The 12025-nt window shown below is 41.4% G+C and overlaps 1 protein-coding gene across 1 annotated transcript in view; it reads right to left on the bottom strand.

The window, feature by feature from the left end:
- Positions 1–9065: 9065 nt before the first annotated feature.
- LOC113124557 (netrin receptor UNC5D-like) overlaps positions 9066–12025 on the bottom strand; it is a 121677-nt gene continuing 118717 nt past the window's right edge. Inside the window, exons 16-18 of the mRNA XM_026297531.1 lie at positions 11225–11389; positions 10804–10982; positions 9066–9264 (exon numbers count right to left, since the gene is read on the bottom strand). Of these exons, the coding sequence (XP_026153316.1) occupies positions 9066–9264; positions 10804–10982; positions 11225–11389 (543 nt within the window). The remainder of the gene's footprint in view (positions 9265–10803; positions 10983–11224; positions 11390–12025) is intronic.

The following is a 12025-nucleotide window of genomic DNA, read 5'->3' as shown; positions in this document are numbered from 1 at the left end:
GGATTTCAGTTATTACAGAGAAATACAACCATAGATGTTCAACTGTTGCCCAGATAAACATCTGGAAAAAACACTGAGATTCCTCACAGGTCATTTACTCACAGTACTGCTGAAGGCAACTGAGGTAATCACACTTAAAGCCCCAAAAATGAGATCGACAGAGAGAGCAACAGGAACAACTATCAGTGTGTTTGGGAAAAGAGAAGCAGCAAATAACACAAATTAAAGTAATACAGTTCTCATGTAAGATGTTCAGACCCCACAGCCAAGTGTACCATCTGGAACAAACAACAGAACGCACTCCAGTTGTACAGCAGATGCAGCCCATCCCCTCCTTTCAAAGTTGGAAGCTGCTGTGTTTCAATTAAAACTATCTAGGAAATCAGTATCTGCCACTAGGAGCACATCCTGTGCTCCTCCTTCTGAGGTCACTGACTACGTGCTCGAAAACAGGAAGTGTATGACTGAGTTATTTGCAGGCCTATCCTGAGCAAGTCTGTATTTATGGCCCCTGGGTTGATTAGTTCAGACAGTACACATTTGTAACAACAAATAACAAGAGAATTCTGCAACTCATCATCTGCAATTTGAGGAAGAATCTTTAACTTTACAATGAATAAAGTTAAATGAGTAACTGTACCATTATTTGTATACTCTATGAGCAGTGTGATGCTGTGTGTGGGTGTTTGTATATTTGTGCATTGAGGTGGTGAGTCGGAGGGTTTTACAGAAGTGATCTGTGGAGGAAGAGGGAGAAAAAATAAAGGGAAGGGAAACCTTCCTGAGCGTCAGGAACTTATCTTGTGACGCCTGCTGGGTATTGTTCCAGTTGCTGTTTAGGAAGGTTGAAAAAAAAAAAAACAAACAGGAGCTGTAAGACATTAGCCTTAAAATGAATCTCTTCTTTATTTGTATTAATTATAGTATTAAAAAAAACAAACAAACAATCTCCTGTCCCAGGCGACTCTGACTGGTTCATCCAGTTTATTTTTATTAGAGAAGTTAAAAGAATGGAAGTGACATTGTGACATTAAGGGGCCTGAACACCATCAGCAACAGGCACATGATAAGAACAGTGACAGTTTGACTTTAAACTTTGTTTCACACTTAACTCAATACTGATCGTGTATTCGTGACATCGATGCTCACAACATCTGCCATATATAGATTAAATTAAGAGAATTATTAATATGTTTAACAAGGGCTAATCGAATTGGACATGAGTTTCTGTGAGAGCGCTCAATAATAACATCAACAACAAGCAGAGGGTCATGACTGTGTGTTCACTGTGAAAGGTCACAGTGTGAATATTGTGCCGAGATGCAGGGCCGAGGTCTGAACTGTAGCTGATGATATTGTTTATGTTTCTGTGAGGAGGACTGCAGCAGGACATTAACCCAGCACACTCCTCCTCCTCCTTGTCACGCACACAGACACATGAGTGGAGGACAACAATGTTTTATAATAACTATATGTAGTATTTCATTTTATTGTTATTTCATTTGAGTAATATTTAAAAAAATAGTAGATCACATGACTGCCTATATGTGAGAAAGGTCATTTCACACACTGTTCAACTCTAATTGTTCTCATCAGCACCCATTATCATTATCAGTAGTAGTAGTAGTGGTAGTAGTAGTATTTCACTGGATAATAAAAGCGATGTGTGAAGTTGCTCCAGTATTGCTAAGCATTTCCTCTGTTTTAAGTTAAAATCCACTCTATTGCCAGCACATGAGACACAGGTTATACAAAGCAGGTGGGAAGCAGCAGCCTGATATCCAGGCACAGTGGAAGCTTGCACCCTGCTGCTGCTGATTCAAAATACAGAGCAATGACCTTAATGAGCAGCAACTGCTGGCCGTGTGAAAGTACCTCACTGCAAAGCCATGCTCTGTGGAGCTGTACTTAACGCTGCTCTGACCATAATGCTAATGTTAGCATGCTAACCACGCAGATATATATTGTTTACCACATTCACCATCTTTATTTTGTGTGTTAATGTGCTAACATTTGCTAATTAGAGTGACGGTGCTGACAGTGCACCTGGTTATTGGGAATGTCATGAATCAAAATATTAGACAAAGAGATTCTCCTTTCAAAAATAAAAAACCCTCTATGTACTACTTGTCTAGGGCCAAGGGGTCAAAGTTTAAGTCTTACTCTTTATTTTGGCCTCACTTAGTAAAGGGAACTTCTGTGTGTCTTTAAAACAATGACCTTAATGCAAAAAAAAAATCAGCTCATAACACTTTGACAAAGCAAATGACATTATGTGACAAAATATACTGGAATTATATTGTCAAGTACCTGATTGTCAAATCAGCTATTACTGGATCTCTATCGTGTTTGCTTGTGAGAGAAAAAGGTTGAAAAGTGAGACTGAAGAGAAAGAAAGAGAGAGAGAGAGAGAGAGAGAGAGAGAGGGAGAGGTGCAGGCAGCGAGTAAGAGGTGTGAGAGAAAAAGCTTCTTGACTGGTTTTGTCTGGTTGAAGGTAGGCGGTATACTAACAGTGGATTACGACTGAGTGAGGAATGCTCGTCTTTGTTGAAACCTTTGTAGTTATGTCATCAGTACTTTCCCTGGCCCCACCTGGGCAGGAGTCGAGCAGTATAAGGCAGCGATCATGCTGCTGTAATGTGGCCTGATTAGTCACCTGACTCTTTCAACAAAAAACAGGCTCTAGTCAACAGTGACATAAAGATTAGCTGCCTGGTGGACTGTGTAAACACAGAAATCTGTGTGTTTGTACGAGCCGCATATAGGAATGTGTGTGGGTGTCAGTGTCTGTATACTGTTGTGCACACTGTGATTTAGGAGAGAAAACTGCATGAATAAATAATACGACCATTAAGTTTGAGTGAGTGGGGCTGATGGATTGAAAGTGAGAGACAGTGGTGAAAGAAATCAAACAGCAGTAAAGTGTGTTGGAAAAAGACAGTGAGTATAAATTAAAGGAGGTCTCATAGCAGAACCCACAGTGCTGATGTTAGCTGTCTGATCCACTGAGAGACAGTTGGCAGCAGACTGCCTACCAGCCACAAATGTACAGTAATTCAAAGCATGCGACGTGACGCCGTTCCCTGAGAGCTGGGGCTGCAGTCAAAACCCCCTCAGCACATACCCACACCCACACACTCACACACACACACACTGAAGCAGTATACCCAGTAAAAGTAACAAATGCACTGAGCACTCCATTCCACGTGATGCAATTATTCACAGTTCCATAGCAAATTTGAGCTGAAGCTAATCTCATAACTAAATGGCTTGGCGCCTCTTGCAAAAACCAGATCTTCCAAACAACTGTAAGGAATTCAACTTACTGGTAGCTCAGCTTTACTGCACCTAAAACCTTTAAGAGAAAGAAGCAAACAAAGAGAATATGCAAATATCAAAACATATCTGTCACAAAGTCAAAATGTGCAAATGGGGTTCACTGTTATTTGGTAGCTAAGTCTCTTTTTTCAGAACAATTAGCACACAGGTATGTTTTATTCTTGCCATTTGCACCAGGGGGAAATTCAGAGTTGAAGATGCAGTTGTCATGGTAACTGGAAAGAAACAGTTCTAACAGATTAATGAGCGTACACATAGAGAAAGAAAGAATAAGAGTAAAGAGCTGGTGTAAGAAAAACAAGCCTCCAACTTTTGTAGGTTAGTTCTCATGAGCTTCACATGACTTGCATTTAGTCCCCCCCCCCACACCCCCACCTCCCTTCTCCTTCTGTACTGAGCGCACTCTTTCCCTCCCTCCCTCCCTCCTTTCCTCCGCCACTTCCCACCCCACTCCCTCCTCCTCTCTCCGTAGCACATAGACTTCCTGTGTGTCCTGGCCTGAATGGTATGCGCATGGAGTGGGTGTCTGGGAGGCCTTTCATCCGGCATGGAAAGAAAAAAGAAGTCAAAAGAGTGGGTGAAAAAAAGGAAAGTGAGAGAAGAGAATCATCTTTAATCCATTTGAGTCAGCGCAGTTGTCCAGGGGCGAGTGGGGTGGGGCGTATTAAAAAGGGTGAGAGGGCTTGGGTTATGCCAGGGATTTGTGTGTAGCGTCTGGAAGGGAAGAGAGAGGCATGCTGGGAGGGCCTGCAGCCTGCTTGTTTGCCTTTCTGGGACAGATGACATCCGGTTGGTTTGCATGACAGTGATGACTCTGAAGTAGAACAGGTAGTAGATTACATAAATATCAAATGAAACAATCAAGGCTGTGCTGTAGAGAGAGTACAAGGCGTTGTGTAATTTGCTCTATGAAATTTTAAATACTTGGAATGTTGACCGTGTTGCACATTGTAAAATGAACCGGAATGACGATCTTGCAGCTCCTGCAGGCTCGTGGGTGAGCGCAGAGCTGCATGTGGCGTTGTCAGACAGGGTGTAGCTGGCTGCTGAGTGCCAGGCCTGACTAGACCCTACCCACACTGTGAAAGGGCACACATGCAAGTCTGTGTCTGTACCTCATGTCATGGAAACAACCCACAGTCTGTATTTGAGTGCACATGCGCTCACACACAGAATTTCAAGGCATGCCGAGACAAGATAATCCTTAATAAGCAGAAAGCATACAGTGCCATCTGCTGTTTAGACTGGACCGTAGAAAAAATTCAATATTTTGCCAAAATGAATGTGACCCAAGCCTAAATAAACTTATTTTACAGAGCAGTTCTACAGAGAAACCATCTGAAAGGAAACCAAGATGTATGAACTGCAGATAAATCGTGACTCATATGCATTCTCTGTATTTTTATTTCAACACGATACAGTATATACAGTTTCAAAACTGCAAATCTTTGAAAAAAAGAACTTGGCCTAAGGGAACATCACCAGTGATAAGCAGTATGGCTGTCAGATGTTTCACCTTCTTAACGTAAACATTCATATAGCACTTAGTACAGTGAACGTTTTCAGATGTTTCAAATCAAACACATAGAAATGCATTACATTGTATATATAAGTATTTGAAGAATAAAATATCAAATATTCAACATGTCCAGCAGTTTCATCTGATAAGTAGTCATATGAGAATAAGATGTTAAAGGCAGTAGTTTGTCCAAAAAAGAAAAAACAAAAGCAGAAAAGTAAAAACAGCCAACATAAATTTAAATAGTAAAGTACCAAATTAATCTTTCACCACATTTGAAGAAATGATATAATTTTACTTAAGTTAGCATTGTTTTCTGTTTTTCTTCAAAGCAATGCAGATCTTAAGATAACAGACTGTGAGAAAAACACATTGTACCACACACATCTGATTAAGCTGAAAGAGTAGCACTACTATAGGCTGGATATCCCAAGGACACATAATACAGCTTTTTAAAAGTTACACACAAATTTCCTGCACTCATACTCACACACACTCTCTGAGTCACTGAGTTCTTGACACTGACGGATACACTGAGCATCCTCAGGTGACAGATGTCCAGATCATTTTAGTCAGCTCTTTGTCGCTGTTAAGTTCCCGGCATCAGAGATAACAGGTTTAAATGCTTCAGTATTCTGAGGAAACGCCTCTGCAGAGAAACACAAGGTGGGCACTATGCATGGCAATGAACAATACAGCTTGCATATAACATACTTGTTTCTTTGATATGGTACCACCTATAAAATAAACAACATTCTGGTCAGACTTTCTGATGACAACAAACCCACCTAGAGAGGCACAGTTAGTTAAACAAACTGATTTTTATGACGCTCAACCCCTGAAACTATAAACAAAGAGATGATCTGTTGCCTTTTTATTTTCATGTGCTTAATGTATGTGTTTATATGTCTGTGTGTAAACGTGTATGTGAGGGCAAGCTTGAGAAATGTGACTAAAAAAGTGAAGTAAATGTAAGGATTTGTGTGGGAACAGAAAACTTCAGTTTTTGGAATAGAGTTTGGCAGCACAAGAACTGCTGTCCAACTTTCCAGTCAATTTTTAAGGTCTCCGCCAAAAAAGTATAGATTTCCAGAAACAAAATGAAACGTCCAAGTAATGTCCCACTCCAGCTTTGTCCAGCTTCATTACAGATCTGCATAGCGAGCTGTGGTTCCTTCCCTGACTGGAAATCAATGAAAATTAGGGAATGCACTGTAACACTGATCATAATGCTCCAATGTGCAGGGAACACGATTAAAGTAGAGCGTTTCAACTGGTGCTGTTCTGGAGTGATGTGGTGCCATAATGCTCCAGCTCTCCAGCTCTATCCCTTTGCAACAGGACAACATTTCCATAACCTCACATGTTCCATAGTGTTGTGATAATCAACAGGGCAACTATCAAGACAAATGGCCTTTTTAACACATGTGGTCTATTGGTATAATTTCAGTTTTGTTGTTATTAGAGGGGTTTTAAATATTTTTGCTGCATCTAACTATTCTCTTTAATAGAAGTTCCATCTTTGGCTTTGTTTGATATTATTTCAGGGCTATAAACAGATAAACATGTGTGCATCCCCTCCTGTCCTCCCTTTCTGCATACTGCTGACTGTGCTTTCCTGCACTCCCGTACCTGGCTCTAAACCATGTACACAGCTGAAATTGAGAGAGGTATCCCATTTCTTGTGATTCAAGGAGATTTGACAGTTTTAATATTAAGCTTTAATAGCTCTGTAAATACACTAAAAAGCTTGGATAAAATCTGAGGTTACCAGAAATGATGGCATGGTGGAGCACACAGGACTGACTCTGAGCTTCAGCAAAGAGAGCAGGTCTTAGTTTTCAAGGAGACAGCACAATGAGTGATGATACATCAGGACCATATTTTCACATGATTCCTCTCTGTTTTGAAAGCAGCTACAGGACTGATCTTTTTTCCAAGAAAAACAATGCCTGGCCGACAGTTGAGGTGCAGCCGTTGAGCAGGTAGGATTGCTTTTCCAGGTGGCACTGTGGGAGACATTCATCCACAGGTCACCATACTCAAAACACACGTCCATGTTAGCAGAAAGTCGCTGTTCCACAGCTCTCTACTGCAATGCCAGCTATAATCATGGTGTCATACAGTGTTACCTTCACAGCAGCCTTGGGTTTCTTATATAATGGCTGCTATTAATTTGGAAGCTCACTAGCATTAAAGTGGACCTGTATCACTTGAGTTATACTCAATCTCAGAAATAACATTTGTAATCATTTGATTAGCTGATTAATTTATAACTCGAGCAACTGAAAATTTAACTGGACTAAAAAGAGAGATATCAGCTAAAGAGCAAAGCTAGTAGGCAGATTTTGTTATTTTATTTATTTGATAGAGCCAAGCTAAGTTCTTCCTGTTTGCAGTCCTCCTGGCTGTGGCCTGATAGTTTCCGTAGATGAACTGATTGTATCTCTTGCCATTTGTGAAAATATGCCTTAAATTAGCAGCTTTGCTTTGTTTCCCCAGGCCTGGGTAACTCTACAATAGTTGTTTTGTTTTTTTTTTGGGAGAGCTGTGGAGCAAAATGACTAGTTGACAAACTGCAGCGATTTGTTTGAGGATTTATTGTCGATATAAAGGCTTTAATCAAAGGGATAGACCCAAAAGACTCTCAGGCGTGTTGGACACTAGGTCTTACCCATTAGTTCCACCTCAGTCCCCTCTTGGTGTTCATTCGTGCAGTTCACACAGCTACACAATGACAGATCAACACGGTAAAGTGCCAATGACAAAGAAAACTTTAAGAGTGCTTACATAGCTCCGTTATATCTTTCTGAGAATTGGACTTTGTATGGGTCTCTGTTTCATCTCTTTGTTGAATATAGTTTTTGAAGATTTCTCCACCGTGCAGTATGTGGGATGTTAGGCCTTTCAAGAATTGAATTCATTAAGTAGATGAAAAGAGAGAGCCAACACAGAGTTCAACATAAAGTCACTTTATTAAGTTTAGGGCAGGTGGAGCAACTGAATATGGGGATCTTCCTGATAATGTTGAAGTTAATGCTGGCTCTGCCTGGGACCATAAGACAGAGGAGAGGGAGTGAGAGTTGAATAAGTGTTTCCAAGTAATGATGTCCAGGTATATGGTGATCCAGGCGATCCAAAAAAAGCAGCTCCCGTCAAGCCCCACATCAAAAGTCAAAATTTAAATGAAAAATATCAAGGTAAGTGAAGTCCCAGGTGCTCTACAAAGTACACGCCACTTCATCTGTGCCAAGAACTTGCAGTGTATGTGATGTTCCCACTGTCTATCTGGTATGAAGTCACTTATCATACACAGACGTTACATTTCCTCCAGAACAAACAGAAGGTGATTAATAGACATTAGGGGATGTGGTGCACTTCTGGCTACTTTACTAGATGCAGCACAAATCAGCCGGGTAATTTACTGGCCTCTGCTTTGACAACATGATCTGTTGAAGTGGTTGAAAATGTTCTTCAGTGTGTATGTGGGTGTTTGTTAAACTGTTATCCCAGTGATTCATGTCCATGTAGAAGCCTCAGACATGTCTTATACACCTTTAGGCTATTTTTAGCAATGGGTGTCACGGGGTCTTTTAAATGCTAATCACTGTGGACAATCACCGCCAGTGTCTCTGACCCACAGTACGGACAAGATGTATATTCCTTCCTTTCTGTTTTTTCATCTAACTCCAGCGAGTAACGTTAGCGAGACGGTGCAGACAAGAACAAGATGGACAGCATCATGATGTTACACTAAACATTTTGACAGCTGAGATGACTGTTTGAGGGCAAGTGCCAGCACAACCGATCCTGGGAAGGTCACCACACCAGCATGATTGGCAGGCTGTCTGAAACCACTCCATCCTAGTTGGAGAGTTCTCTTCCCATGGCTGTCCATAATACTTGATTACAGGTTATTGAATCTGTCTTCAAAAATGATGAGGAGGTGGCATTTTTCAAACAAAGATGGATGTTTTTGTCGGTGCCTCTCAATACCACACTTGCTTTCTGTTGTTCCATGGTTTCCTTCTGTCTGTATGTGGCATTTGGTTTATCAGAGGTGTTCCTTTACTAACAGTCAAAAACTGAGTTTCCCTGCTCTCCTCTTTGCATCTCCTACTCTCCACAATAGGTTAGCGACTACACCTGCTCACCTGTGTTCATGCAACAAAGGTTCATCATGATGTAATCTGCTGTAGACCAGCCCTACCCGAGTTTAGTGAATTCAGAGTCCTGCTCTTCTCTGGTGCAGCCAAGAGTAGCGATCCTGGTGGACTGGACCTTGCCGATTTCCTCTAGGGCACTTGCCAGTGAGTCCAGGTCACCCAAGTCCTGGTGCTGAGCTTCCCACAGACTCAGGATTACTGATGACGGGCTTTCTTGACATGCAAAGTAGCAGAGGTTCCTACAGGTCATGGAAAATTGAATATTTTATTATTTTAAAGCAGATAATGTGGTAAGGAAAGCTGCTGAGGACAAATGAGGTTCAGTAAGGAAGTAACTTCAGTCATTTAACAGAACACTTATACAGAGTTAAGGCCTTTACAAGAGAAATATTCAAAAGTCCATTGAAAGGGTATAGCTCCAAAAACACTGAATCCTACATTTCCCATAATGCAACTCAAAAACATATTTCAGCATCTTTAGACCTTCTCTGGCCACTTCTTTCAAACCGTACACCTCCAGTTTGGTTTGTTAAGCCGGTTTTAGATTAAAGACATTCTACAACTCTTTCTTTTGTTATGAGAAGTAAATTGAGGTAAAATGGAGGTGAAGGGAATTATTGTGTAAGAAAATGTTCTCCAAACAAGATTTCATTTATACTGACTTCACTCCTCCGCTGCTGTTCCAACACTTATCCAACAGAGTGCACTGTTTCATCACAGAGGGATTTTCCTTCGTTGTCTCCTTCCCTCTTTTCCTTTTTACCCCACTTTCCCCCACTCACTGTGATAATGTTCCCACACATTCAGAGAAATAATTACAAGAATCAGCTTAACTAAGCAGAGACATTCCCATTACATGATTTCTGGAGTGTCTGACTGGGTTGCAAAAGCTCTGAAATCCTTTCCCGTTTCTCAGTCACAGATGTTTCTTTTCAGACCAGATTTTAAGTAAAATTCCTTAATCACATAGTTTCTGTCACAGATTCTTAGTTAACTTTTCTTTTGAATGTAGCTCCAACTGGCAAGACGGCAAGAACACTCACTTTCGGTATTTTCTACCTCAAGCGCTTGTTGGAGCTGACTGCACAGATCTAAGAGTCTTCATGGCTATAAGCACTTGATTATTGACTTCTCTTCCGAAGCACAAACAGAGATCACCCCATCACCAAACAACTGAAATCCTCCGCAGCCTACGTAAATACTGACCTGGCACAGTCTCTGGAGAGTTTAGCAGGAGTTGGAGGACAGAGTGCATGCAGGGATGCTGTTAATGAGGAGTGCAAACATGAACACATTTTTTTGCCAGCGGGTGGCCTGTCAGCAGTCTGAGGCCTTCCTTCAGATTTCTGCAAAACACGGCATCTTCTTTCCATTTCTGACTGCGCTAAAGTTGGCCCTTACATACCTCCAGTCCTCTCTCTCTCCCTCTCTCTCTCTCTCTCTCGTTGCATGTATTTCTAGATCTATAATGAAATCAGCAGTGTGGCGTGTTACTGACGGCTGGTTGGTGATGGAAGATTAGGGCTGACACGGTGCTTAAATCCCAGATTAAATATAGCATTCAAAGTGGGAACAATCTTTACATAGTGAAGAAATCAGAACATGCAGCATTTATGCTTTCCAGTCATTATTCAATTATTGAGTATTGACTAAACAAAACATACCAGCTGATTCACGTGTCTGAACTTGGTGTGTGATTCCTGCATGACTCAGCAATAGGTAAAGGGCAACTAAAGAAGGGAGATGAAATGGAGGTTTCAGAGTGCTATAACTCATACCTGTCTATATGGAGCTTTTGAGCCAAGAGCTGCCAGTCCTTCCCCTTGGCATTAGCTGTGTCAAAGGTGGCACTGATTCGCTGACGGATGGACAGGGGGATTTTAAAGGCCCTTGACCCTGTCTGAGAGGTGATGGTACAGTCCGACTGAGTGAAAAAGGGAACCACTCCCTTTTCATTCTAGGACCAAGAGAGAAAAAAAAGAAAGAGGTGTCAGCGTGAGTTTCATACTGCAGCTTAAATCTCTGCACCTCAATATAAAGACAAGGACAAGGACTTATCAAGAGACTTTGCAATCTATACATGAAAAGCTCCCTCAGAGGCTCATTAAAGGAGCTCTGAAATCAAATCAAGACTTATTCAGTGTAATAAAAGAACCCATTAACAAGCACACACTGTCTCTTTCTACTAGTGTTACTCACCTCCACCACAGACGTATAGACCTGGAGTATTTGCTCCTCGCCTTTGACCTGTCGGACGCTGATCTTGCAGGAGAGCTGGGACGAGGAGTGGCTGTATCGCTCCAAAGGGAAGGCACACTGCAGGGGACGCTGGTTACTGGCCCACACCTGAGAAAAGGAGAACTCCTGCAGCCCGAGGAGAGATGGAGGGAGAAGGATGGAAGGATTAGGCAGAGGAGACAACAAACTCATTAAACTCCCGCTAAAGACATTTGTTATTTGAAACCTGCTTTGCCACCCACTTTGCTGTTTACATGATTAATTAAGACTGAATGAGTGGCCTCTTCAGCCAATCAATGATGTTACCTAATCAAGCAGTTTACCCATCAGAAAGACCACCAGCAGGTGTTAGAGCCCTTGGAGTGAAAATATGTCCTGTTAACCATTTGACTGCTGCTTGGGGGAAATAACGAAGCTACTTTTCTTTTACACTGCATCCTATGATGTGGCGAGTCCTACATGCAGCCATTAGTTCAAGAAGTATTACAAACCTAAGCTCCCATGATTAGGAGAAATAGTCTATGTAATGACATAAAATCATTGTCTAGAACATTACATTCAGACGTTACAAACCATGTTTACCAGTTTGTTTGCTTCTTGTTTTTTCCAAACTCTGATGCTGGTAATATGAAGCTTATAAATGCCAATCTGTTAGATCAGGAACTGTAATAGGATTATAGAATTAGGACAGTTTGTACTGCATTTCCTGCAAATATAGCAGCTGAAAACCAACAGAGCTTCGGTGTGAATGGAATCTAAAAG

The sequence above is a fragment of the Mastacembelus armatus genome, chromosome 12 (genome assembly GCF_900324485.2).
Source record: "Mastacembelus armatus chromosome 12, fMasArm1.2, whole genome shotgun sequence".
NCBI classification, from domain to species: Eukaryota; Metazoa; Chordata; class Actinopteri; order Synbranchiformes; family Mastacembelidae; genus Mastacembelus; species Mastacembelus armatus.
The sequence above is the reverse complement of the archived record's forward strand: the minus strand, read 5'-3'. Positions and strand labels throughout refer to the sequence as shown.